This window comes from Spea bombifrons, chromosome 9 (assembly GCF_027358695.1).
Source record: "Spea bombifrons isolate aSpeBom1 chromosome 9, aSpeBom1.2.pri, whole genome shotgun sequence".
Taxonomy (NCBI): Eukaryota; Metazoa; Chordata; class Amphibia; order Anura; family Pelobatidae; genus Spea; species Spea bombifrons.
The window spans coordinates 41,268,798-41,295,762 of NC_071095.1; the positions used below are offsets into that span (position 1 = coordinate 41,268,798).

A 26,965-nucleotide genomic window follows, 5' to 3' on the forward strand; every position below is an offset into this window, starting at 1 on the left:
GCTTCAACTGGTGGATGTACTTTACATAAAGGCGTTCATTCATCATGGGACATAAATGCGAAGAGCGAGAAAGTTACAAAGGAGGAATTCCCAGCTCAAGGTTTGGCTTCATATTACAGACGCTGCATTCCTTCAGACTTTGCTTAGAAAACCCTTTGTCTTCCAGGGAGTTCACATCTTGTGGCCCTCTGGATGTTAAGATTGGTTGGATGTGATGAGAGTTGCAGCCAAACAGCAGTCGCAGAATTTTATGTTTTAAAGAGTAAAAAAACGATTCTGGGTTAATGATTTAATATTTAAATTCACTAAAATGTAATTATTATTATTATTATTATTAACATTGTGAAATGTAAAATATAATTTGTTTTTAAATCTTCCAGGAATATGTGTTGATGTTAATTACATTATATTTAAAGTTTCATGAATTTGCAAGGCAAGAAAATTTTATAATTTAAAGCGGACTCTCACCAATCATATACATTAAAGTAAATCCGATGGCTGGAGTGTCCTTGATGTTTAGGAGCCTATATAGGAGGTTATTGGAGGCAACCGGTAAGAGGTCCTGGAGGGGTGTACAACGCTGTATGTGCCCTCTGGTTACCGGTGATGCTAGGAGTGATATCATGTCCTGGAGTACTACTTCACCACTACGCAGAGCCAAGTGTGATGGAAAGGCAGAAAAATCTGGCCACCAAGGGGGATTCTTGGAGGGGGAAGGGCAAGAAACAAGTGCCTTCTACTCTCACAGTGCTTAGGCTTAAGGAAAACCTATTTGTGATCATCTTATTGTTTGACTCAAAGAGTAGCTCATCGGACCCCCAAGATTCTCCTAATTGCACATAAGAGTAAGCGCATGATAGGAGTTCTTTTCTACTAACTCCCAGGATTTCCCTGTCCCAGTATGGAAATATATTCCAACCCTTCAGCGGCAGGGTGATGTATGAAAAAGAATAGAATGGTAGGTGACACAGACTCTCCTGCATTGTATCAAAAGCCACAAATCCCATTCTCAGTTGTTTTTTCTCTTCTGAATGAATCATAAATGAATCACGCGGGTAAGCAGTCAAATGTTTTAGTACTACTAATTGTCGTATCGCCAAGCTCAGTCTGAACGAGGCGAGTTACTGAGTTTGTACACGTAAAGATATACCGTATGTAATGAGTTCCATATACATGTATTGTGTGTGTTACTGTCTGGGTCATGCAGCTAACTTGGGAATCAAAAAGTGATAAACCCGGTGTCCACCCCAAAGTTCAGAGCAGACTTTTTTTGACACGCCGTCTTTTATTTTTATAGACTTGTTCGTATTAATCTATTGTACTCTATGTACCAATATTATTAGCCCTGAATAAGTAAGGTCCGTTTGAACAGATTAATCTCCTTTTATGGGATTAATATATCCTTCCGTGGAAGAATGGAGTTCTTTTCAATGCAGCAAATAGCTTGTGGAAATCTCCAATTGGAGTCAGGAACACGTTAGTGAAACAGGTTGGTATTTGGAATGCAAACTCGTTCCAACACCGTGTTCCACTGACGTCATAGCTAGAGACTGGCTGACAGCGAGGAAGTGCCAAGCTGTCCTTTCCTCGGTCCCGGGATCCCCTGAGTCACGCAGTGTTTTTTTTAATCTCCAGTCTACACGATACATTCATTTGATGGAAAGTCGCTTATTAAAACGTTTGTGTTTTTCCCCTCACCTGATTTCAATGTTCAGTTATTAACTCTCCAATATGTCATCATACAAATAAAACACTAGGCTGCAGTTTGTGACAAAAATAGCAGGGAACAGGGGTGTTAAACATAAATGATATCGTTCTCTACATAGGAGTAGAATATGCCTCATTTAGGTGAGCACGAGTCTTTAAAATTCAAATGAACTTATGTGTTTCAGGACCAGTTCAGCTCTTCTTGTGCTCGAAGCTCACCAGGGGTGGCACTTGATAATAGACTTGTGCATTTGCATTGGTACCAATTGCAAGTTTACCGAATTTTGGCAAACAAACCCACGAAAACGAAGCCAGAACCCCCACGAAGTGTATAAAAACAAAACAAAAAGTTCAGAATTTTCATCTAAAATTCACAGGCCCTTTCACTCATTCTCACTTTCATTCTTGTTCACTCTCTCTCACGCACTCTCTAAATGTTTCCCTACCTTCTCTGCCAACCACTTCCACATCTTCTTGTTCTTCATCTTCTCTCTTTCATCTCCTATCTTCGTCCACATCTCCACGGACATAATCTGGGTGACATAAATGTGGGTGAATGTAGACACTGGTAAACAAATTTCATTCTCAAATAAAAAATGCTGCTTGATTTTCTTCCAAAACGAATGGGTAGAGAACGCAATTCGTTGCCTGAAAATGAAAGAGCTAAAAAGTACTAACCAAAAACTTTGTCTGAATAATTTTTGACTCACTCTCACATGTCCACTTGATCATCCTTTAAGACACTGAGCAGAAACTGCAAACTCACCTTCCAACCTCTGCTTTAATGAATACACCCTTCCAACTTACTCTGAACCTCTTAGATGATCTGGCACTTGGTGTGCTGCTGCTCGGTGAGCTGGTTACAAGGGAGATCTCTGACCTCCCCAGCTGGTCCTTTTACACTATGGAGGAACCCAGGCACACCTTGACTGCTTGAGTTAATATTGCTCTCAAACTCAAAAGGTACAATGAAAATATTGCACGGGGTTTAGTACATCAAATACATTAAAATAGCAGAAACTATATCATTATTAGTACCTAGCCCTTTGACCCTATGAATACTTTATTGTGAGTTATACATTTGATGAGCAGATTTCACTCGAGCTGCCCCATATCTCTGGAATCTACTTCAACTGAACCTTCAGCATTCACCCTCCCTTCCAACATCCAAGAAACATCTCAAAACTCACTTCTTCAGAGAAGCCGCAACATCTTAGCTGCTAAAACCTCCTTGTCATTGATACGACCGCCACACTACCTCTCACCCTTTCTCCTTTTGTTTGTCACCCCATTCCCTCAAGATTGTAAGCTTGCGAGCCGAGCCTCTCTACCTAATGTATCGGTTTGTCTTAGTCTGTCAATTCTTGTCTCGTCATACCCCTTGAATTTATGTATTGTATTAAGCTCTGCGTAAATTGTTGGCACTATATAAATAAAAGATAATAATAATATAGACTTTGTTTAACAGAATTACTGCATTGCAGTTTGTTCTATATCAGCCTACATGGCTCTTCTTTCCAGGTTCGTTCTTGTTTCAAACTTCCAGTCCACGCTGATGCATTCTAAATTTAGAAGGAAAATCTGCCTGAGACCACACTCTCGCCGACATTTGGCCTCTTTATCAGAACCCATGCGAAAGGAAGAGTAAAATAAGAAAGTCTCCTATGCAAATCGTCCTTTGGAATCCTTAACATTCCCAACATATAACAGATTCTATAATGTTAGAGAGGTTGAAGCAGATCTGTCACTTTCCCCAACTGTTGCATTCTGTACATTAAATAAACGTATGTAATGTTTCTAGATTAAAGTAAGCTATATATATATATATTTTAATCTACCCTTTTGCAAATATTGTGGGATCAAACTTAACTTTTTGTTTAATTACTGCCTTTGTTTCATTGGGTCAACATAGAAAAAGTTATTCAAAAACTCAGAGGTCTCTTTTCCAAATGGAATATGGCTATTTCCGTTTGTTTTGTTACGGGGAAGAGAATGGGAGATAATGTATGTACAGAAAACTAAGTGAAATGCTGCTTCTGCCACGTATTTGCATCCTTGCATCTAAATGAAATCTATCCAAAAACCAATTATAATAATCACAAAACACAAGTTTTAGGTAGTTTTTGTAAATTTAATGAAGCTAAAAGCTATGTTAGTGGCACTTCCCCTTAAGCACTACGAGTTGCGCAATTCCTTTGGGAGGAACGCAGTCATAAGAGAGACCTTCCCCTCCGGCAACGGGTTCTTGGGGTGTCCTGACACACGAGAACATCTGTCTGCTTAGTGGGTCTTGGCTCAACTCAGCCCCATCTGTTTGGATCACCCGCAAAAATGTGAATGGAAACAGCAGGGAATGTATTTAGAAATTAAATTGCGTAATCCAATATTTTTCTTCCAAACTCTTATAAATAGATATCAGGAGTGATGTAATAAGGCTTGGTAGAGCCCGAGGCACACTTCTAACCATGCCCCATAGGGCAAAAGTGACCCACTTTGGACATTAAATGTTGGGTGGTATAGGACTGTTTTGATGAGCTTCTGTTGTGTCAGATCTACAGTACTGTTGGGTGCAGCCCACTTAGAAGACAATCCCGGCTGTGACAGCATGCCCCAGAACTCCATCTCATTCAATGTAAATCGCTAGAGTGAGAGGAGTGATGATGATTCATTTCATTCATCAATTGCCACCATTTCTACCATAATCAGGCATGAGATGAGTGTAAGCCCCCTGTGTGGAATTATCAGACGTATAGAGAATATATAATAGCAGCAACAGAAGTAAACGACAATATTGCAAGTTGTACTTTTATTTTACGTCACACAACCTGTATAGGATGACTCGGCCGCTGATATACACATTAATATGATAGATAACCCCCATCCCTGCATGTATGAGCCACCTACTCTAGGGCAACTGAATGGGTGGGTATAATACACTCTCTGGGGCAGTTAAACTTGCTGGCATGGGGTAAATTACCCCCTGGGGTAGTCCAGTTAGTGTTATGGGGCACGTCCTGATAAGTTGTCCAGGGGGGGTTATGAAGTGCTCCCCAGTTTCCCGCCCCAGACACTGGGAATGTATTGGGGACTCCCTGCTCCAGGCCCCCCCAACTTGCCGACACTCACTGGGCGGAGGGAACCAAGGAATGTGCACAGAGGGGGGTTATATGTCCAGAGGGGAAAAATCCCCAGCGGGTAATACGGTGCTCTCCAGCTGCCCTCAGTCCACCCCACCCACTGTCCTCTGCGGTCTCCCCTCCCAATGCCAGACAAGGCCGCCGCAGCGCACGGAATGCGACCCGCTCCTCCCCGGTGAGCCCTTCTCTATTTTGGTGCCTCCCGCCCTCCTTCCCCCCTCAGTGCCGAGCCCATGACGTAATGGTTTATGTTAATTATTAGCATGTGGGAAGCCTGGGCTGGCGCTTCGCTGCCTCAGAGTCTGTGCGAGTGAGGGGGGCAGATGCTGCGACTCAACATGGCAAATCCCTGGAAGGGAGAGCAACAGCTCATATAGCTCCGGCAACCAGCGGCGGGGCGCGGGGGGCTCTGACAGGGGCCAGGTAGGGGCAACTTCTGTGTGGCGGGTAATTGAGGGGGCGCTCTGTGGCGGACTGCAGGACCCCAGCATGAAGCCGGGGGACAACTGAGCTGCGCTGTGTGTCCTGTCTGTCTGTCTGTACTGGCTTCACTTCCCTACTGGAATGCAGACAGCTGCCTCATCCCTTACAATGCATGAGTGTGTATAATGTTTTATATATATATCATGTTAGAATATAATGTTATATATATATATATATATATATATATATATATATATATATATATATATCTATCATGGTAGAATATAACGTTATATATAATCTTGTGTTATAATATGTTATATGTATGTTAGAATATGTTGTGTCATGTTAGAATATAATGTTATATATATATATATATATATATGTTATAATGTTTTATATATATTATAAAATAATGATATGTATGCTATGTTTTTTATATATATCTAAAATATAATGCATAAGGATATCTGAGAACACATAGGTGTGTGTGTGTGTATATATATATATATATATATATGTATGTATGTATAGTGTGTGTATCGTACATTGTGTACTGCACACTGTACGTGTTGCTTTCATTCTTCCTATGTGAAAGGTTTACATTGATTCATTCAGGGCTGTTCATGTTTTAGTATCAGCCACAGGAAGTCAACTTTTCCTTTGCAGGCGTTTAGGGGCGTTCAAACCGATCTGATCTGCATTAATAAATAGCACGGATTCCGAGTGACCTCAGCACCCGCCGCTTTATTAACTCATGCAGCGGCCCCCCAAATGAATCTGGTGATGGCATTCAGCCAGCCCCTTGCATAGAGGTAATTCCCCAATAGATTGAAGTCGCCCCCTGCCGCCCCCTGTAAATCAGAAGGATATGGGGGGGCTGACCTTGTAATCTTAATTTATGTGTATATTTTTCAGGAGGATCTGATTCTGTGTGATGCGGGTGCAGCCAGGTCTTCCACCCGCAAAAACACAGAGTTAAATCGGATTTCATCACTGCACCAAAAAGGAAGAAAAATAAGTTTCCCCTCCCTGCTGTGTTACATTAATACACGGTTGCCCATCCACTCTCGCTTTCTCCCTGTATCCATCGCTGTATGACTTGCAGTTGCTGCTTTGGTCCCTCTGCTCAATTAATAGGAATTGGGTGTACAGAGAATCCAGAATAGAATAATATCTCTGGATTTGGAAAGGGTTGCATCGCGTTGTCACAGGGCTTCTGATGAAGTGTGTGTTACAGCAGTGTTTTATTTTTGCAGTTGTGAGCATTGCCTTGGAATGCGGGTGTGGAGGGTAAGAGAACAACCCAAGGGACCCGAGATCTGGAAAGGAGCCGTTCTGAATAATACCAGCGATCCTACGAGAAGAGTATGCTCGCTCGGGGCGGAACTCGCTACATCACAATAATCCGTGCTGCTGTCATCTAGATTGAACGTTTGCTGACCGCAAAAATCTTCTTCCACCGAGACCGCTCTCTATCGTCAGTCTCCAAACTTTTTCAACGGATCCTGAAAACCTCCCCATAATCATGATGTTTCGCGATCAAGTGGGAATGCTTTCTGGATGGTTTAAAGGCTGGAATGAATGCGAACAGACTGTTGCTCTACTTTCTCTCCTCAAAAGGGTTAGCACAACCCAGGCTAGATTCCTTCAAATCTGCCTCGAGCATTCCTTAGTAGATTGTACAGAGCTGCACATGCTTGAAGGGGAAGCGAATAATCCAGGTAGGAGTTATATTAATATATATGTTATTTTTCAGTAACTGCTTACATGCTGGGCTGCGTGCAGAGTTTATTGCGTTTTGGTAACACAGGTGCAATTTAATGTTACAGAATGTTATATCTCAGATCCGCAGCCAGCATCTGTGCAGCCGATGCAGAACACAGCGTCCACAAGGCTCCATTTACTGGCTGAGAATTGTGAGAGTTGGTGTCTATCAGCAGAAGTTCTAAAACTTTGTCCATCGGCATTTATACTTGTTGCGTTTCTCACTCTTCTGGATCTTGTTTATTTTTTAATGTTTTGTTTTATAAAGAAATACATAATTGCAATGGAACTGCCCATTGGGAGAGACAATAGATTAGAACTTGGTATTGTGGCAAGTTTGTTTTCGTTGCTAGATGTTACTTACATCAGATTCCTGTGGGGGATTTCAAATCATTGTTCAGCTGACCACACGTAAGAATGAGAAGCAAGAAAAAAGAAGCACCCAGCATCATCACTGTCCTCCTGCCAACTGGTATCTTTTATTGTTTGTGCAAAGCCTTCACTACTATCAGAATCCATTCACCATTTCAGCAACTGATGTATGAATGATCCACTTCTCTCTTCTCGCTCTCTCTCTCTCTCTCTCTCTCTCTCTCTCTCTCTCCTTCATGCAGTTCCCTGCAAAATAAGTCAGTCATATCACGTAAAGTCTGGGTGTTCTGATCATTTTTTGGCAGCGCGGCCGGTTTGTTTCAGGGAACATACAGCATAAACATATTATTAGCGCGCTGGGCTTTTTATAACATGAGGCCTGAACTATGGAATGCTTTAACCATTTCAGGTTTGGATAGGATACTCCGAGCTTACCATATTTAAAAAAAATAGAAAGGATCTTTTTTTTTTTTTTTACCCATCGTTGTTCAGAGAGCATAACATTCTTTGCATATTTTTTAATAATTATTTAGATTTTCATTTCTTGCTGTCCTTTTAAAAGTCTTAATAGACTATATAATGTATAGACGCTACATCTATAATAGCATAACATGAATAAGATTTGGATGGTGCTTTTATTTTATGAGCATTGCTGGTTATATTTGGAATGTACAGGTGTATGTGTTATAGCCCCAAATAACATACATAATGCATACCGTATGTGCATAGAGCGGCCAGTGTGGGGAGGAATAAGCTGTCACTTGCATTGTGACTGGTGGAATTGTTTAGGCCTGATTGCAGCAGGATATGGAACTGAGCCCCAGTGTTTGCTCTAAGAAAGGAACGCAGTCTCTGCTTCCAGCTGTTCTGTATTAGAGTACAGAGCCTGTGAGATTTGGCACCAGTCTTTGCTGCCATTAGATAAAACCAGGCGGCTCTAGGCCTGGGCTATACCTAAAATATGTGTTTATAAAGCCAATAAAATGTAAGGTTTTACGGCAAAGCACTGCTATAAAAACTGTATTCGGCTGAGTGTTCTTTGTCAGAGCGCAGAAGGATTGCTGAGTATTATGTTATGAAGTTTAATTATGACTTCGGCATATGTGTTCTACTTTTACTTTGATGCACGGCTGACCTGTTGGTCCCTACAGACAGCATCAAAAAAACACAAAAATCAACCTTTTAACTATTACGATTAACTTAATATGTAAGTTCTCTTGAAGACGTTTGTGTCGCTGTACATTTCAATGGCCTTAAAAATGACCTTAAACTTTTGAAGTAAAGCGTGTTCTTTGGGCTAATGTACTTTCACTTAAGCTTCATAGGCCCAGGTGAAGTCTAGAAGACTGGAGGGCGATCCGGTGGTCTTGGGCAAATGGGCTGGGAAATATTTGCCTCCATTACAGGGGCAGCACTAATATTGGTGGTATTGCCAAATTACGTGATAAGTGGTCCCTGTATTCATCCCTTTTTTTAGTTCTCTGGACTGTTTTTACCTGCAAGAATGAAATGTCCAACCAGTCACCGACCGCGCAAGAAAGCAGTATTGTTTTTTTGGGGAGTCCTTTTCACGTTGTGCTGCCATTCATGTAAAATCATAATGACCCCTTCGCCATCTGTCCCAGTGACACACTATAGGGTACTTTTTAAACTCAAAGTTCACTTCTTTGGTGCAAAAAGTTGTTTTGCCAAAAGCAAGAGCAACAATGGACCATCCAGTCCCAAGCTTCATAACCTAATTTCTCGGCAGGTAGTTAGACCTAGACCCATCTTTCTCTCCCTCTGCAGAAAGGCTGTTCTCTGGGTGTTTATCTAAAGAAGAGATTCTCTGATGTCTTCAAGGGATATTATCGGCAAACGGTCATCCCAACGCCTCACCAAAAAGTCAAGTCTTCTGTGTGCCCGGCTCCTTTGCAGCATTTTCACTACGTGTACCATACTTAAGGGAATAGTGTTAGTCTTGAAAAGTGATCAATGCCTATAATCCCTCGTCTCCGTGTCAGAAGAAACACGTTCTAGAGGATTAACATTGTTATTGCTCTTTCCTTTTTACCCCCTAATCAAGTTCGTAGATAGTTGAGGTCCCTAAACCGTTTTATACGGCACCTGTGTTGAAGTGGTTCATCTCTCTCGTTCCTTACAGTTCATGGTTATTTATTATTTTATTATTTGTTTTATATAGCGCCATCAAATTCCGTAGCGCTGTACCCCTCAGTAATGTCATCCCTGCCGGGTCAGCATGTGCTTTGTGGCATTACGGGTGGTCGCTGGTCACATACGCCGCTGCGCTCTCGGTGTATATGTCGCTGGGAACTGACACAGGAACAATGTTTTTCCCGTGAGGGTTTCCGCAGGTAAATGGGGGAATTTTCTCCTCGATCCTGCCCTGACACCTTTACTAAAACATAACTTTATAAACTGTATATAAAGAATAACTTTGCCAGCTCTTTCAAGATAAATAAACCTCTGTTTTAATAATAACTTGTCTTAAGTCATTTAACGTTTGAAATACTTTAATGAAACCAGCAACCTATTTAAACGGGTCTTTATTCTATGTAATTACTGACTCAGAACAGAACCGCCAGCCGATGGAGGTTGTCGTATTTAATCGTTGTTACGGGGCTCAGAGTTATGATTCTGTGTATATGTTGGCGTGTATAAGAGACACGAGCACTTTTCTGGTGTTAAGAGTTAATAGTTTACCAGCTCTGAGCACTTTCGGCATCCAGCGGCCAATGTGTTCAGGGTCTTATTTACATTTTTAGGCTCTTTAAGAGAAAACAGTTTAGGGAACCCACCTTTAACACAAGCTATGGATTTAGTTTTATGCCAATTAAAAAGCACGACATGTTCTTTGTTTAGAGAAGATGATAGTGATGTGACACTGTATATCTGTCGCACTTTCATCATTTATTGATGGGTCCTCTTTAAATCACAGGAGCCCCAAAGAGCTGCTTTTTCTGTTTCATATGGCAGCGCAAACTCTTTTGGACTTGTAAGTGGACCTGGGTTCTACGCATATATACATGGGTAATAGGTGTGTGTGTATATAAGATATAATATATATATATATATATATAGATAATATACACTTTATGGCTGGGGTGCAGAACTATGCTGTCTTGGCAGCCATATTTGTAAATTCGGTAAGCGTTCATCCGTAAATTGGCCTGTACAACTTATTAGTATAATATTAACTCAAGTTTTCTGACTTGCCATGTACCGGGGTTGCATAGCCCTGGCTGGGGGTTATTTTTAAAAAGAAATTCTGGCACAGAGATTCAAAACTGGTTGCTATGGTAACAAGACCAATAGAGTGGTCCAGTCAGCTGGCCTAGGTTTAGTTCCCTTCTGGCCTCTGTCTCGGCGCTGGTTGGCCAAAGCATCAATTTCAGAGTCGCGTAAGGCCCTCGTTTTCTAGGAATGGGCTTGTGACTTTGTATCCCTATAACATTTCAGTGTGGCTAATTCTGGCCAAGTACTTAAGTCTGTCGTATCTGTGATGCTCTCAGGGCTTTTCCTTACATATTATATATACCAGATATGCTTTGCTTGTTAAAGGTGGTTAGTAAGGGTAGATGTGCGACTTAATTTAAGAATATGGTAACTTGAAGGTAAGTCTGGAATGGGTTAGATTAGTACGGGCCAATATAAAAGAAACGCAACTTGTAGAAGTTCTGCCCAAGGCCCACCAATGTCTTATAGCGGCGGCGGACCTGTTTCCAAGCTGGATATTCCCATGTCTAATGGTTAATTTGTATGTACTCAACATTATTGTTATATATATATATGTCTTATTGTGTGCCACCATACTCCACAGCGCTGTACGATGGGTGCAATCTAGCACTAGAATGGACACCACACAGAGTGCCAAATGCAGCCAGTACAATGGAGGAATGCTGCGGGTACTGACTGGCGGAAGTGCTTTAGGAGGAACTTGAGGTCCCTCTGTCTGATTTTTCTTTTTTTTCTACTAGAAATTCCAAAATAGGGAGAAAGGGATGTGTCTTAAATAAGGAGTTAGGGCTAGAGGAGCCCCCCAAAAGCTTCTGAAGTGGATATGATTGGGGTATCAGCTGGGCAGGCAAGAGGAAGGGCCAAGTGTCTATAATAAACGTTTATTTGTAGTAATGAAAGCTCGAGGCCAGAGTTATTGAAACTTATACGGAGTTTTAAAAGGAAACTTATCAATATCGGCTTAAAAGTGTAAGATTGTGTCATTTCCGTAACGTTTGAATGGTCGGACCCTGCCCAGTACAACCGAGTCTTCTCCATTTGTATTTTTGGTGACTTGCGTTCATGGAACTAGCCTGTAGTCATGGGGGGCAAACACAAGTAACTGGTCAAAATGCATCGTTGCCATAGCAACAGAGCAGTGCCCTTCTTTTTCATGAAACAACTGAATAAAATGAGTTTCTTTACTAGGTGTCCTAGATCACTCCGTTAATATTTTAGTCTAGGTGGAACCGCACTGTAAGTCATGGAGAAAGATTGCCTTTCTTTCCAGTTCAGACGATACGTTGATAAAGCAGACACCGCGAGAGATACTGTTTGCTGAATTTACAGCATTTTCCTAGGGTCAGAACAAATTGCTTTTCATGGAAGTTTACACTGGGCTGATTCAGAGGCTGCGCGCCGGTGAAAAATATCGGGAAAATAAAGAGCTGTCTATACCCGGCTTGCATTTTTTTTTTTTTCCGCTTTTTATTAGAACTCTTAAAGGAACATTAAGGCACAATAATAAACTGTATAGAAATAAGCATCGCCTTGGATACTGATGTCCTCGTTCCTAACGTGTAAACCGAAAACATGCAATATTATGCTTAGAAATACATACTCTTCAATATCCTTTCCCAAAACATGTCTGCTCCCCATACCTGTGTCAAAACCCACAATATACTGTTACTGCTGGAAAAGATTAATGGTGGAACAGTTACAGAACTAATGATCATTCCCCAAATCCTGTGTCCTGGCAGGAAAGTGCTTCGTTCGATGTAAATGGGAACGCTTTTTAGCACATGCGTGCGGCGAGGGCTCATCGGAGCTGCCAGGCGGGGGGAGTGAGTATTCTGCGCATGCATAATGCAGGGCAGGAGACTGGTCTGATGGAACACATCCATTGTAAGCCAAATAGCTGGGTGCCAGGGAAGGAGAATAAATGCGTAGGAAGCATAATGATGATGAAACCCCTATGCGTTTACAGATGTGTGGTAACACCTGGCTGTTATATACCTTAAAGTGCACATGATGTCATAGCGTGCATCTTTACGTTCAATTAACCTATGGAACAGTCCGAACAATTACACAGAAGTCACACGTGTACATGGAACTCGCCGTGTGTGTACGCTGGGAGCCGCTGATGAAGTTACCATCTGCTCGGCACGGGCCAAGGAAGCCTGAAGACGCCAAAGTCCCTAAAGATATCTATCCTTTTCTGCATTGAAACATTTCTTTTCCCGTTGCTTTTTTCTTTCTCCTTATATATTTATACAGAAAAGTGTGATATTACAGGCGCTAACATGAAACGCGTTAGTAACGTGTTGAGGCTGACGGTAGTTCTGTGTCTAGCTGTCCTTGAACGGGAAATAACATTTCTGTAGGCTATTCACCGGCTTTTACTTCTGCGCTCGCCGCGTGGCACTCGCTTTACAAGAGGGATACAAGCGGAGGATCCGAGCCTCTTACCTGCCTCGTTTTATTGATACTGGATGGTATGATGAGCAGAGGTCACTATGTATCTAATAACATATTTATTGTTGTGCTGGTGTTTCTAAACAAAAGCGTTGAACCAAAGATTGAGTTTGTTTTACACATGAATGAAAATATTATTTGTTGGGCTCTCTATCGTTGGTTCATTCACAGCTTAGCGTGTCTGCTTCAACCAGAGCCTGGGGAGGAATACATATATACATCTCTGATAAAAAGCTTGGGGTCACTGAGCTGTTTTTATGTTAAACAAGGACGTTTCTAGCTGTCACGTAATTGCAAAAGAGTTTTCTAACAGTTAGCTTTTTAATCTTAAACTGGGATTAACGAACACAGCGTGCCGTTGGAACACAGGAGTGATGGGAGTGATAATGGCTGTTGGAACATGGGAGTGATAAAGGGCCTTTGGAACACAGGAGTGATGGGAGTGATAAAGGGCCGTTGGAACACAGGAGTGATGGGAGTGATAAAAGGCCGTTGGAACACAGGAGTGATGGGAGTGATAAAGGGCCGTTGGAACACAAGAGTGATGGGAGTGATAAAGTGCCGTTGGAACACAGGAGTGATGGGAGTGATAAAGGGCTGTTGGAACACAAGAGTGATGGGAGTGATAAAGTGCCGTTGGAACACAGGAGTGATGGGAGTGATAAAGGGCTGTTGGAACACAGGAGTGATGGGAGTGATAAAGGGCCTCTGTACGCCTATGAAGATATTCCATTAAAAATCAGCCGTCTGTAGCTGCCATAGTCATTAACCCCGTCTGCGCTGGATTTCTGATGCATTTCTTGTTTTACTGGACAAAATTATTTTTCTTTCAAACACAAGGATGTTTCTAAGCGACCCCAAACTTTTGCACAGTAGTGTGCCGTATATCTAGCTTGATGCAGTCTGAGGATTGGAGTGCTGAACACCCAGCCGCATTACCACCATTTATAAAGTTTAAAAAGCAATGGCTTCCCCTTTTGATTGGATGAAGTCTGTTTATACAGGAGACGCGGACTCTGACAAGGTCAACGTTTCTTTCCCTCTTTCCCTTTTCTTCGCTGGTTATAAATAGCTCTGGGTGGGCCGGCAATTTAAAGTATCCGTCACCATTTGAAGCAGTTCTTCGGAACTGTCCTTTATTCTTCCTTCCTTTGCCAAGACTTCTTCTCCCAAACATTGTTCCGTGTTTTAGGATCTCTTTCTGTTTACACGGCACGTCTTGCATTTGACAAAAGACAGGCTATTTTTGGCCCGGCGGTGCCAGGTTCGGGATGTCTCGGCCCTGAACGGGGTTCTTAGGGTCGAGAATCGAGATGTTTGTGTGCTGGTGCTTGTGTACTGTAACCCTTCGCTGACCATTCTCTTGTTGCTAGGAGAGAAAGTCTTTATAAGCATCATTCTCTCATTTTAAGCAGGAAATTGCATAAATGTGCAGGAAAGCACTCCTATTGAATCGGCGTATACATGCGCAGGACTATCGCGTGAGCCGCTCCCGGCTGGCGGGAAGTATACTGCGCATGCACAGTGGCAAACACATCTTCCGCAAGCCAAGGAGCTACGGGTTGTGGAAATGGATGAGAGCTTCTGCTGAACCCCTCCATGCCATAGAAAAACTCCTTAAAGGGGACAATTTACTATGAAGCAGCCCCTTTAAACCCAATTATCACTTTATTTTAGTTAAGGTGACCGTTGACATTCAGTGGTTTTGATTACTGCGTTCTCCTCGCAAGTAACTGTCCATCAGTCAAATTATTGTTGCAAAAGAAAAGTGTTCATGCCGCTAGAATTATTCTCAAGATCATAAAGTATGTTTCTGTGCAATTCTCAGCCTACAATCTAGGCGAGGGATAGACTGGTCTTAAGAGACGTCACGTGACCCTAGACGTAATAGAGCGGGATGTGTAAAATATGGGCAGTGATGCTGCTCACAAGCGCTGCCGCCGCCAGATTCGTTATGTTCGCCTTTACATGGTTTGGACTGAGTTGCCGTTATCTAATTTGAGACTTGGTGGTATCAAAATAAATAAATAAAACCTGACTGCTGCGATGATGGGGGGGGGACGCCATTACTGGTGCTGAAATCCAACAGGGGTAGCAGGATGGCGCTCTAGTCGCTCACCTGCTGATTCTGTTTGGTTTTATTATTATAACTTGTTGCAAATACAAACTTCCATCGTTTGACAGAAATATAGGCTTGTGACTAAATTAAACTTGATATATGAAAATAAGCCGTGTATTTATTATGTTTTATATAGCGCACGTGTGCATAGAATCCTCATCTGCCAGCTCCACTGCGCATGCAGGGAGTTCCCGGGGGTCTAATGAAACCCACTACTGCGCATGTGCCAGTAGCTCCCCATTGGAGTGTTTTTTTTTTGTTTGTTTTTTGTTTTTGGCCTTTACGGGAAAAGACTTTGTGTATGGGGGCTGTATGGGGTATTAGACGCCCCTCTCTGATGTAGCGTCTGTTTCATGCATTCACTCCTTTTCTTGTGAAGTTTCTTTTGACCTAAATTTAGGAAATCTGGGTGTTTGCTGGGGTTTCCAGCTGACTCGGCTGGTTTGTGTTGCGACGTCGTGGGCTGGATCTGCTGACGGTTGTAATATACCGGTAGTTATTAAAACACCTGATCCCCTCGTTATCTAATGAAGTGAACGAAGTGAATTAATTCTAAGCATCTGTTACCTGTTTTCTAGTTTGGAAACAACGTTTTTTTTTTTTTTCTCCACGGATACTGGGGGGGGGTTGGTTGTGTACGCGGTTCTTGCGCATGCTCAGTTGGACTCCTGCTGAGGAGGAGGTCAATGAGACAGCTTCAAGAATGCCAACGCGTTTAACAGAAAACCGGCCCTGGGGCGATCCTTTAAGCTTCCTATTTTGTTGTGAAGGTTATCCTTTAAATCCTTCAGAAAGAAAGTCTCTGTATGTATTCAGAGTATCCGGTGTCTCCTGCGAACACTTTCACAACCAGCAGCTGTCTAAAGTTCTTCGCCCCTCCGTAGGAGGAACGGTCAGCTGGTACGGTTTTAGCAGCGCTCGCTCCTTGCGGTTTAAATTGAGCTGAATGGATGGGAAGTAACAGATGTGGACCCACGGAATAGTATAGCGCCTGTTGTGACTGCTCGGAACGATGCGTTATTCCTGCGCCTTCGGCTTTACTATTCGCAATGATTACATTCTTTTTCGTAAATGTGTCGGACGACGCAGTCTGCTGTCGGTAACGTCTTTGACACACAGATGTACTGACATGTAGTCTTTACACGAACTTGTGTAACCTCATGTGATATAACCGGTGCGTTTAATGAAGGGATTGTCGGCGTCATGCTGGAGGAACTCGCCGGGGTCCTTTATTTCAGAGCAGCTTCCTGGAACTTGATGCTTATTGGACTCACCCCAGAATCGTCTGATATTTTATTAGGATATGTAAAATGTGTAGGGTCTTCGGACCGGTCATTCACCTCCATTTAAAAAAAAAAAAACCCCAAAAAACCCACAACGTGCCACGCTTTGAGGCGCACGTGTAGGTAGAAGGTTCCCCAGAGGCTGCGCTGGTTTGCTGCAGACCTCCGTATTGTTGCGTATAGCGCTGTCCTGGAGCCTCCGTTCTTTGTATATTGTTTTGTGTGTTTTGTGTTTGTTTTTATTGTATCAAGGATAATAAGATACATGGGAAATGTTATTTTGTATGTGATGGTTATAACTGAGCCTTGGCTGCTGGCATTCCATATTTTCTGTGAATGATCTGCTTTAATTCATTTCTATTTTAAAATACGATGTGACTTCGTTACCTGAGAACCGGGCCAAATCTCGCTGACCTGCGGCGGTGGAAAATTCCTGGGATGGTAAGTTCTGCTACTTGGTATTTCCCAAGGAAACTTCCACTCCTCCTGTTAAGCTGCTAGAAGAACTCTCCCCTGCCAGATTAGCCCATATCCTAGATCGCTCTTCAAAGTTGTTTTTGTTACGATGACCTGGAGCAGCGTTACACTCCGTTGTGGCAAAACAATAAACCAAAGAGAAATCACATGCGACAGTTTACTGCCAAGAACAGCGTGTCTCTTAAATTTTTGCCTCATTAGTAGGTAGACTACAGTGGTTTTTTTTTCTTTGGGGGGGATGTTCATTAGCTGTGCTAAATTAAATCTTAATTAAACTGGCTCAGATAGGCTATTCACAAGTGTAATTTCCTGATTTGCATGGGTCCTCCGTGTTGTGTGTTTTTCCACTTATTTATAAACGTTGAGCTTTGCGAATGAATGTGATCGGTACAGTCTCTGTTTAACTTGCTGTAGGATGATACCCGGTGCTAATAACTGAAATAAGTCAATAATGCTCTTCAAAAGAAAAAGGCTGGTATACTTAATGGGATGCTGAACAGGTATTTAACCTTGTGGTCTTTAATGAGTGCTGAGATATGATCTGTTCTGAGGAATCAATGTGCATCAAACAGTCATCAGAAAAGTATCTGTTGGATACCCCGCTGCCTTTATTGAGGAATAGTGGCTGAAACATCTGCCCCAAAACAACCCCCCGCTAGGGCTAGACTTAGCCAATCTGCCCCAGAATACGTTTACAGACCCAGAAAGTTCTCGTGGTTTAAGGCATAGATCGCGTTATGGGAATTCATATTTTATTGAAGCTTTGCAGGGACCCGCCGCCCTTGCGTTCTGTTTCTTCGCGTCGCCCTTACTGAGCAGCGTTCTGTTTCTTCGCGTCGCCCTTACTGAGCAGCGTTCTGTTTCTTCATGTCGCCCTTACTGAGCGGCGTTCTGTTTCTTCGTGTCGCTCTTACTGAGCGGCGTTCTGTTCGTGTCGCCCTTACTGAGCGGCGTTCTGTTTGTGTCGCCCTTACTGAGCTGCGTTCTGTTTCTTCGTGTTGCCCTTACTGAGAGGCGTTCTGTTTCTTCGTGTCGCTCTTATTGAGCGGCGTTCTGTTTCTTCGTGTTGCCCTTACTGAGCGGCGTTCTGTTTCTTCGTGTCGCTCTTATTGAGCGGCGTTCTGTTTCTTCGTGTCGCTCTTACTGAGCAGCGTTCTGTTTCTTCGTGTCGCCCTTACTGAGCTGCGTTCTTTCTTCGTGTCGCCCTTACTGAACGGCGTTCTGTTTCTTCGTGACGCTCTTACTGAGCTGCGTTCTGTTTCTTCGTGTCGCTCTTACTGAGCGGCGTTCTGTTTCTTCGTGTTGCTCTTACTGAGCGGCGTTCTGTTTCTTCGTGTCGCTCTTACTGAGCGGCGTTCTGTTTCTTCGTGTCGCTCTTACTGAGCTGCGTTCTGTTTCTTCGTGTCGCCCTCACTGAGCGACGTTCTGTTTCTTCGTGTCGCCCTCACTGAGCGACGTTCTGTTTCTTCGTGTCGCCCTCACTGAGCGACGTTCTGTTTCTTCGTGTCGCCCTCACTGAGCGGCGTTCTGTTTCTTCGTGTCGCTCTTACTGAGCTGCGTTCTGTTTCTTCGTGTCGCCCTTACTGAGCTGCGTTCTGTTTCTTCGTGTCGCCCTTACTGAGCCGCGTTCTGTTTGTTCGTGTCGCCCTCACTGAGCCGCGTTCTGTTTCTTCGTGACTCTCTTACTGAGCTGCGTTCTGTTTCTTCGTGTCGCCCTTACTGAGCCGCGTTCTGTTTGTTCGTGTCGCCCTCACTGAGCCGCGTTCTGTTTCTTCGTGACGCTCTTACTGAGCTGCGTTCTGTTTCTTCGTGTCGCCCTCACTGAGCCGCGTTCTGTTTCTTCGTGTCGCCCTCACTGAGCTGCGTTCTGTTTCTTCGTGTCGCTCTTACGTTTGTTGGTTTTAAATTGTGTTTGGTGTCTTTTGAACTTTGCATTGAGTGTCGTCCTCATTGTGCTCTCCTTCCGACTCCTCTGATCGTCGATTGAAATGTCAGAGCATCCGAAGATTATGTGGCATAAAGGAAATACGTTCTGAAATAATTTGCTGTTGTGCTTTTCCATACGAAAGCCAACAACTCTTCTTCACATGAGTTTTCTAAATCGGGAAATTTAGTGCCAACAAATCATACGGTGAGCAGGAAAAGGGCTTTTTTTTTTTTTTTTTCTTTGTCATGGTGAATATGTGCGCAGGTTTGTAATTTTAGCGAACTCATTCATAAAGCAAACAAGAGGCTAATCTGTCGTTTGTTTTAGTAAGCGCGGCTCCTCGGTCAGAGAGGAAATGATTCACTCGCTTTCAGCCCGGCCAGAGCGATCAACGCTTCGCACAAAAAAATGGCCGTTTGTTCGCAAACCCCCTCCTTTCTAAATGATCAGCATTTTCCTAGCGTGCTTAATGAACAGGTCCCCAGCCTGATATTATTAAATACGTGCGCTTTGTGTCTGCGAATTGAAACAGACATATAATACATATGCAGGTAGAGATGTGTGTGAATGTATAGATTGGGATCTGTATTACATACACATTCATGCACCCAGCCATCGGGACATCTGCTTGTTATGTGTAAAGCACCAAGTATATAGTTTGGTGTAAATGGCTTGAAATACAAACAAAACTAACCATTCCGCTGTGGCCTTCCTCATTCCACCGACTCTATTCACACCTAATGATGTGTTTTATAAATCTTTATATGCTGATTTTTTTATTTTATCTAAATATCTGTTTTCTAGTAGACTTTTTTTGCAAAAACATTTTCGTCTCTAGCACTTATGTAGCTTCCATATAAGCTGCAGCGGCTGTGAAAGGGATTATTCATCCGCTGTGCGGCTTTTAAAGGGAACAGGGCAGCCTTGTGTGCGTTACATGCGCGGTTACTGAACGAGGGCTTTTACACAGCAAGGAAAATTCAAAAGCCCCCCTGATCCCCCCCCCCTTCACTTCAGAGAGTTCTGTGTGGAATCATGAATGGGAAAGTTAACTGGATCAGACGAAGTGTGGGGGCCGCAGCGGGCTTACAGGGTGAAGGAGAGTTCCGCGTGTTCCGCAACAAATAGCGTAAGGTTACATTACAATCTAATCACCCCTTACTCTGCTTAATAGAATCCGACCACAAGTTTTAGAACCAGAGGAAGTGCCAGGCAGCATATATTACGATGTATGGATATCCGGACACCAATTGGGTCAAAACAGAACTAACATTTTCTCTTGAAGGAACAGCAATGTTCATCTTATAAACGTTGTTGTACTGCCGCCGGTCACATGATCTATCGATGTAAGGATTGTAGGCCACTCTATCGCCACAGGAGCGGGTGCTCTCCCAAAACGTGTGTGTGCTCTCCCAAAACGTGTGTGTGCTCTCCATAGGTCTTTGGCGACGTAGGTCGTGGGAACGTTTCCGTGCGTCTATGTTGTGTTTGCTTGGACGTTTTAAGGTGAAGAGCTTGTAGGGAAGCTTTAGAGTGACACTAGCACATGATTTGCTGCTCATAGGTAATGGCGTTGAAATAGATCGCTGGAGCCCTGCCATAGGACTCGTCGTTGACCTCTGGTTCAGTAGAGAAGTGTAGCGGCGTTGTACTCTGCGTGACTCGGGTGATTGATAAATGCTCCGCAGCCTGGATTTTGAGCAGCAGAGAAACAAAATGCTTTTTTTCTTTTCTTTCTTTTTTCCGAATTAAATTAGAAAAGCGTGCTTATCTTTATACATGCTGTAGATAATTGGATACAATTTAAAACGGGCCAAGGAAAATTGGTGGTGTTAGAGCCGGTGGAGTAGACTGGCGGAATGACTTCTAGAGTGACCATGCGATTATATTTTTGCACTCTTTTAACCGGATTTATGGATAACTTTACATCCCCTCCAGGATCGATTAAGTGGCACTTGGCCTCGACGTTGGCTAGGCTCCGGGTGCCGTTAAGCGCTGCCAACTAACAGCTGAGCTGACCTTAGGACATTTTAGTGACTATCCAATGTGGTCATCGGTTCTTGTCCAATAATCACAGTGCCAACTGAGACCTGTTTTAAAAATAAAAATTAAAAAAAGCCCAATTTTTTACTATTCTTCGCAAAAGATTTTTCATGTTTTGGTTTGCAAAGTTGTGAGTATCTCAGGCTTATAAAAGCGGACAGCGGAGCCGGGAGCCGGATCCCCAGCTGTTAAGACGCGTACACGCCAGGAAACGATTGGGGGGGGGGCGTTGAAAGTTCCCGCAGACAAGACCACTTAATGCCAATGGGTCACCTTTAATTGAATATTATTATTATTGTTGCTAATAATGCCTTGCACAGCTTTGTATGTTACCGACATAAAGTCACGTGGGAGGTGGGCACGCGGCACAACAAAACTCGCTTGCACCGAACGGTCACAAGTGGCGCGTTACGTGTCCGCTCCTGAGCACCGCGTGTCTAATAGTTTAGTGTCTTTGCTTCCCCTCCGCTGAGATGTTTATTTCTTGCTTATCAGTAGACACAATATGTTTGTCCTGATCTTTCATCAGAATGTTCGCTTCCGTTCCAAGATGCTGCTGCCATAAACACCGTACTGTTTTGGTTTAAAGGATAATACGTTTGACCTATACAATGAGCTAGACAAACTTTTATCCAATTAACAACCCTGAGTTAGTTTGGACAGTCCTGGCCTTTGTGTGTTTAGAAGTGGGCACTGTGCGTGCACAAAGTGACAAGACCCGGGGGTTATGTGCAGTGTTAACTTTTATTCTTCCCGGAACATACTTAGAAACTTGAGAAATACCGACTTTATTCTACTGTTGAAATATTTTGCGCATAAGCAAATGCGTGAGAGACCCGCAGACCTGAGAGGGTTCCCGGGGCAGGTATAACAAAACCCTGGTGCGTACGCAGATACAGCGCGCCCATTGATTTCAAGGTACACTCTTTCCTGCCACTGATTGGCTGTCTCTATCAGCCAATCAGTGGTGCAAAATGTCAGAGCATGGAAAGAGTTTTTGCGCTGCAGCTTCTCCTAAAGTAAGATTTTTTTTGGGAGGGGAGGTCTTCCCTATAGGTATTGTGAATGCATATTAAAGTATTTTATTTTATTGAGTTTGTTTTATCCGTTTCAAAGGTATAGCTTTTCACAGCAAAATGTGAGATAATTTTGTTAATCGTCATTTACGTTTTGACACATGTCAATTAACCCTTGACTGGATTTTCCAAAAGATCTTGGTACATAACACACGCAGGCTGCAAAACGATCCATTTTCTAATAACTGAACCTCTTTCAACAATCAGAGATAAAAAACCAGAGTCCCAAGAAAACAAGGAGCCTGCTGGTTCGCCAACCTTCTGTCTCCTGGAGATAACCTGCCTGCCATCCACCTCTTTCTCTGCTTCTTCATCAGTCTGCACTCCTGTTCACCTTCTTTTTCTGTTTCATTATTCCCTTTAACCCAAATCTTTTGGCGTATAGACCAAATAGTAGGTCCTTTTGTTTTGCCGGAGGCTCCGTGAGACTCCGGTTTGTCTGCCGCTGGCATTTCATTTACTATGTGTTTGCTAAACGGTAGCTCATCCTGTGACTACACAAGTGTGTTACTCTAAAACCCTTCCCCGCCTGCCATGGAAACTTGGTACGATCGCCAGCTTGGTTCCACTGTGGGTACGACTGAGAGAAACTGGGAGAACTATGGCCCTTCTGTACCTGAAGCACATCACAAATATTTTTGGAAACGCAAATTTAAATCTATTTTGGAAATGCCTGTCCCATTTTGCAGATGTGTTTTGGTTTAAATGCAGTAGTCCTGTATTAACTATCTGAATGCCGGAGTGGTGGGCAGACCCAGCCCTATAAACACAGAATTAGATAACGGGTAGGAACCTTTCCACCCCTTCTACTCTGCCCCCTTTTTGCTGATCATGTCTTGGATTCACGAATCCACATGCCACATGCATTTTGAAATTCCCTCAATGTATAAGCCTCTACCACTTCTGACGGGAGGCAATTCTACTTATCTACCATCTTCTCAGTAAAGTAAAACTTCCTTACATTACATACACTTTTTTTTTATTTGCAAGTGGTATATTTCTGTATACCTTTCCTGAAACATAACATGGCCTTTGTGTGTAGTGTCCCCTAGAATACCATTCTATTCCTGAATATTCTGCCTTTTTGTAAGTAAATAGTAATTCTGCAAGAATATACGTATATGTGCAAGGTTTCTGAAGAACCCTACACTCCAGTAATGTATTATAATTACATGCAGATGCCTCCTGGCACCTTTTTTATAATTCATCTCCCCAGGACACGACATACTCTCGTATCTTTCCTTTTTTGATGTTGTTCTTTCCTTTCGCCAGATCTGACTTGTGGAATATAGAAGATGGAAAGCCGGTATTTTCAGATGCTTTTAGCTGAGGTCACAGTCATTACCTGGGAACCGACCCTGAGACCGTCAAAATATTAACCCTTTAATAGGCCGTCATGTAGAGTCTATGTAGTTACTCTCCGAATGTGTTAATCAGATGCTTTGTATAGCGTTTTCAAGGGAACCTTGACTTCTAATTCTTTAAATGATTTGAGTCGCCTGCATTCAGGTGTTACATATATAAAACTGTTACCAGAACCAAATATTGTGGTGTTCGCATCCCTGCGTTGTCTCTTTAGAAAGCCCCCTGATGATGCTTTAGGGATAACTATAGTGAAATGTGCATAGGGTTAAATTATTATAGATTCTTTTTTATTATTATTATTTGTCCCTCTTGATACATTAGACCGTATTAGCAACTATTAGGAGTAAAACGATGCCTTATCCAGATGGAGGTTACCAATAGACTAATTGTCTTTTTGTTTTGTTTGTTTTTTATGTGATTAATGTGTATCATTTTTTTATTTTAGTTGTCTCTTCTTAAATGTTACACTCTAAGAGATAAGATTTCTCTACTCATACAGTCTGTCACTTTTCCCGCATGATGCCCAGCCCTGCGGTACGGTTTAGCTTTTACCGTAATTACTAAATACTTGCTAATAACAAAGGGCAGTTAGAGGCGGCTTTGAGGGGGATGTAGGAGGAAACTAGTTTTCTCTTTATAGTTTGGGATTTTAACTTATTCAGCAGAAGTCAGAATAAGGACCGGTCTCTTGGTATGGTGATGCTGTTGCCATAGCAACCAATAGACTGTTCGCGGTAGATGCTTCCCTTTAACCACTTTGCATCAGAAATGCTTCTAGAATGCTATTCTTATAAGTGTTCCCAGGTGCTTGGGAGGTTATTCACTAAACCAGGAGTTGTAATTCTAAACTTCTCAAATCCTGGCTTTTCTTTGTCAATGCAACTAAGTAAGTTTTAATAATTATGAGTTAACCATTCATTGGGTAGGTTAACTTGGCCCTTGCCAATGATACTTTCCATGGGGGTGTCCCTTAGTCATGCACTTTACTGGCCGTTTAGTGATTAAATCCCTAAGGGTCTTTTTTTTTCCGTCTGAGCCATTACTCAAAGCTGATCGCTTTTTCATTGCTGGCCCAATAAATAAAAAGGTATGTAACGTTACATAAAGTTTCAGGACCTCAGAGGTGTTTTGTTTTGTTTGTTTTTAAGACTTCAGATATTTGAAATATATGCAAAGCAGGGTTAACCAAGATTAGCGCGTTGAGTTAGTAGCCCTCACAGGCTAGGGGAAAAGGAAAGCATAATCAGCAATCCAAACCAAGTCTAAAAATAGATGGCGTTAAACGGCAAAAGTTAACAAAGCCTATTTATAAATCCGGTGTATCATGTCCCAACCTTTTAAAGAAAATAGGGAATTTAGCAGATCATTGAATAAACTGGAAGGAAAGTGAACTGGGCGCTAATGCAACCGTTACAGCCAGAAGGCAGAGGACATCAAGGCAGAAATTGATGTGCCAGTTCTGCCACTTTTAGCCACAGTTCACTTCCCGGAGCTAAAATAGTTGTGAGTTTTAGAACAAGTATCTCCAAATCAATGTGTATTAGAAACCCCAAGTTTCCTGTAAATGGGTTTAATCCGCTGAAACTGTGTAGATGTAATTATCCTTCAATTATTTTCTAAAACATGGGATGAAGTCACTCTTTACTCATTGAGGGATAATCACAGCACTTACTCGCCCCCTCCTGCCTCTGACCCCCACACCCCGCGCACACCCGTCCAACACAGGTGTCTCTATTTAGACAGCTGAAGTGTTGCCCCCCCCCAGCATGCAGTAGAGCATCTACCCCTTAGACAGCCACAGGGAGGAAGGAAGGTCTTATCTTAAAGGAGAACGCGCATGTTTTTGGTCACAATGTAGTCATTTAGTCAGTAGGTACCTAGTCATGTGGGCTTTTTAGGGAGTTAAAGGGGAACTCCCACCTTAAAGATGGTGGGAGTTCCCCTTTAAGAAAACACCCATCGATTTGCATGCAGTAATATGCACTTATATTATTATTAGGCTGGAGTGTTCCTTTAAACAGGATTTTCTTGTTGCAAAGAAGAAAAATGATATCAGTAATTAAGCACCGATTTTTTTTAAAACCTATTTTCTTTTTAGACGTCGGGCATCTCCACCCCAATGACTCTTTACTGTCTCTTAGGGCATTATGATTGCACCAACTATTTGCCACATACCCCAGATCCGTCTCTATTCACTCTATGCACTGTGTTTGCCTGGAAATTAACCTTTTGGTATATTGCAAAACGTCCTTCTTTAAGACCACATGGGACACATCCAGGGGTAACAGACCATCACTCAATTCTATTTTAGACTTATTTGTGTGTGTTTTTTTTTATTTATTTTTTTTACTTTTTTATTTTAACTTTTTGGTAAAATTTGATTTAATTTTGTTACCTTCACATCTGCGGAGAGGTGGCATTTGGTTGCTATGACAACACGATTCACGGAAAATGCCGAGGAGGAGCATCGCTTAGCAACAGGGATGCTCGGCACTGCAGCTGGGAAGGTGTGTGTACGTAGACGCCGGTTTATGCGCTTGATCATCAATGCAAATGTTTTCTAAATGCGACAAGTGGGGGGGGCACAGAGGTGTGTAATTTGTAATAAACTACTTTTTAGTATTGTCATCCTGTTGCTATGTTTCTGTGTGGTGCAGGTATTAAGTCAAGCCTATAGCCAGCAATTTCTCCTGTACAGGATCCTTTGTCCCTATCTTTTTATACCCTTCTCATATAGTATAAATATATTTGGCCTGGCTTTTTAACGCTGTTACTTTGGTACATACGATACGGTCATGTACAGCTCTGCTTGATGCGCTGAATACTAGCGTGGTCCTGCTAGTGTTGTACAATGCCACCAGCCAGCTTACCCAACCCTATTTAAAGACGTTGAATCTCTGCTAATCTCAGGGGTAACTCGGGGCAGGCTATTTAAAACTCACTAGTGCCAAGAGTGGGAGTGAAATCGGGAATTTCTCGAACCGCTCGATGCCGCCTCGCGTACGGCCTGTCTTGATATTGTATGAAGACTAAGATCATGGCTCACAACCACTCCGCATGTATATTTCAGGACTTCTGTTTACTGTGTCTGGTATATTTCCAGTGATAAAGAGAAATCAAATAACCTGTACGGTGGCCAGAGGGGTTGCTTTTCTGTCCTGGCACTCAGCTGGTTAACGTTACTTTTGCTTTCTTTCTGAATATCCCACTATCGGCGGATGACGCCTGTCCCAGAACAATGACCTCTCCCGTTTCCGCTCAATCTCGCTTATAATTAGAGTTGTGATCTAAAATCGCAGGAATGCGAGTGACCGGCATCGTTTGGGATCCTGTCAGGCAGTATGGAAACTCCGCATTCTTTGGGCCGCCTGTGGTGTTGCCAGCAGATTCCTATGCCGTGAGATACGACCCGAGAGAATACAAGCCGAGAGAGCCTTATTTTTTATTTTTTTGTAAAAACTTTTTCTTTTCTTCCTGTCATTTCCATTGAGGATGTTACTAGTGGAAACTGATGATTCATACATTTTTGTGCGGTGAATTAAGAATAACATAAAAAGAAATCTGTCGTTTTCCTGTTA

General features: G+C 42.7%; 1 protein-coding gene across 2 annotated transcripts in view; it reads left to right on the forward strand.

The window, feature by feature from the left end:
• The first annotated feature begins 5,160 nt into the window (after positions 1–5,160).
• SAMD4A (sterile alpha motif domain containing 4A) overlaps positions 5,161–26,965 on the forward strand; it is a 51,350-nt gene continuing 29,545 nt past the window's right edge. For both annotated transcript variants that reach the window (XM_053475341.1, XM_053475342.1), the window contains exons 1-2: positions 5,161–5,267; positions 6,527–6,991. In XM_053475341.1, coding sequence (XP_053331316.1) covers positions 6,796–6,991 — 196 coding nt within the window. In that variant the 5' untranslated portion in view covers positions 5,161–5,267; positions 6,527–6,795. The remainder of the gene's footprint in view (positions 5,268–6,526; positions 6,992–26,965) is intronic.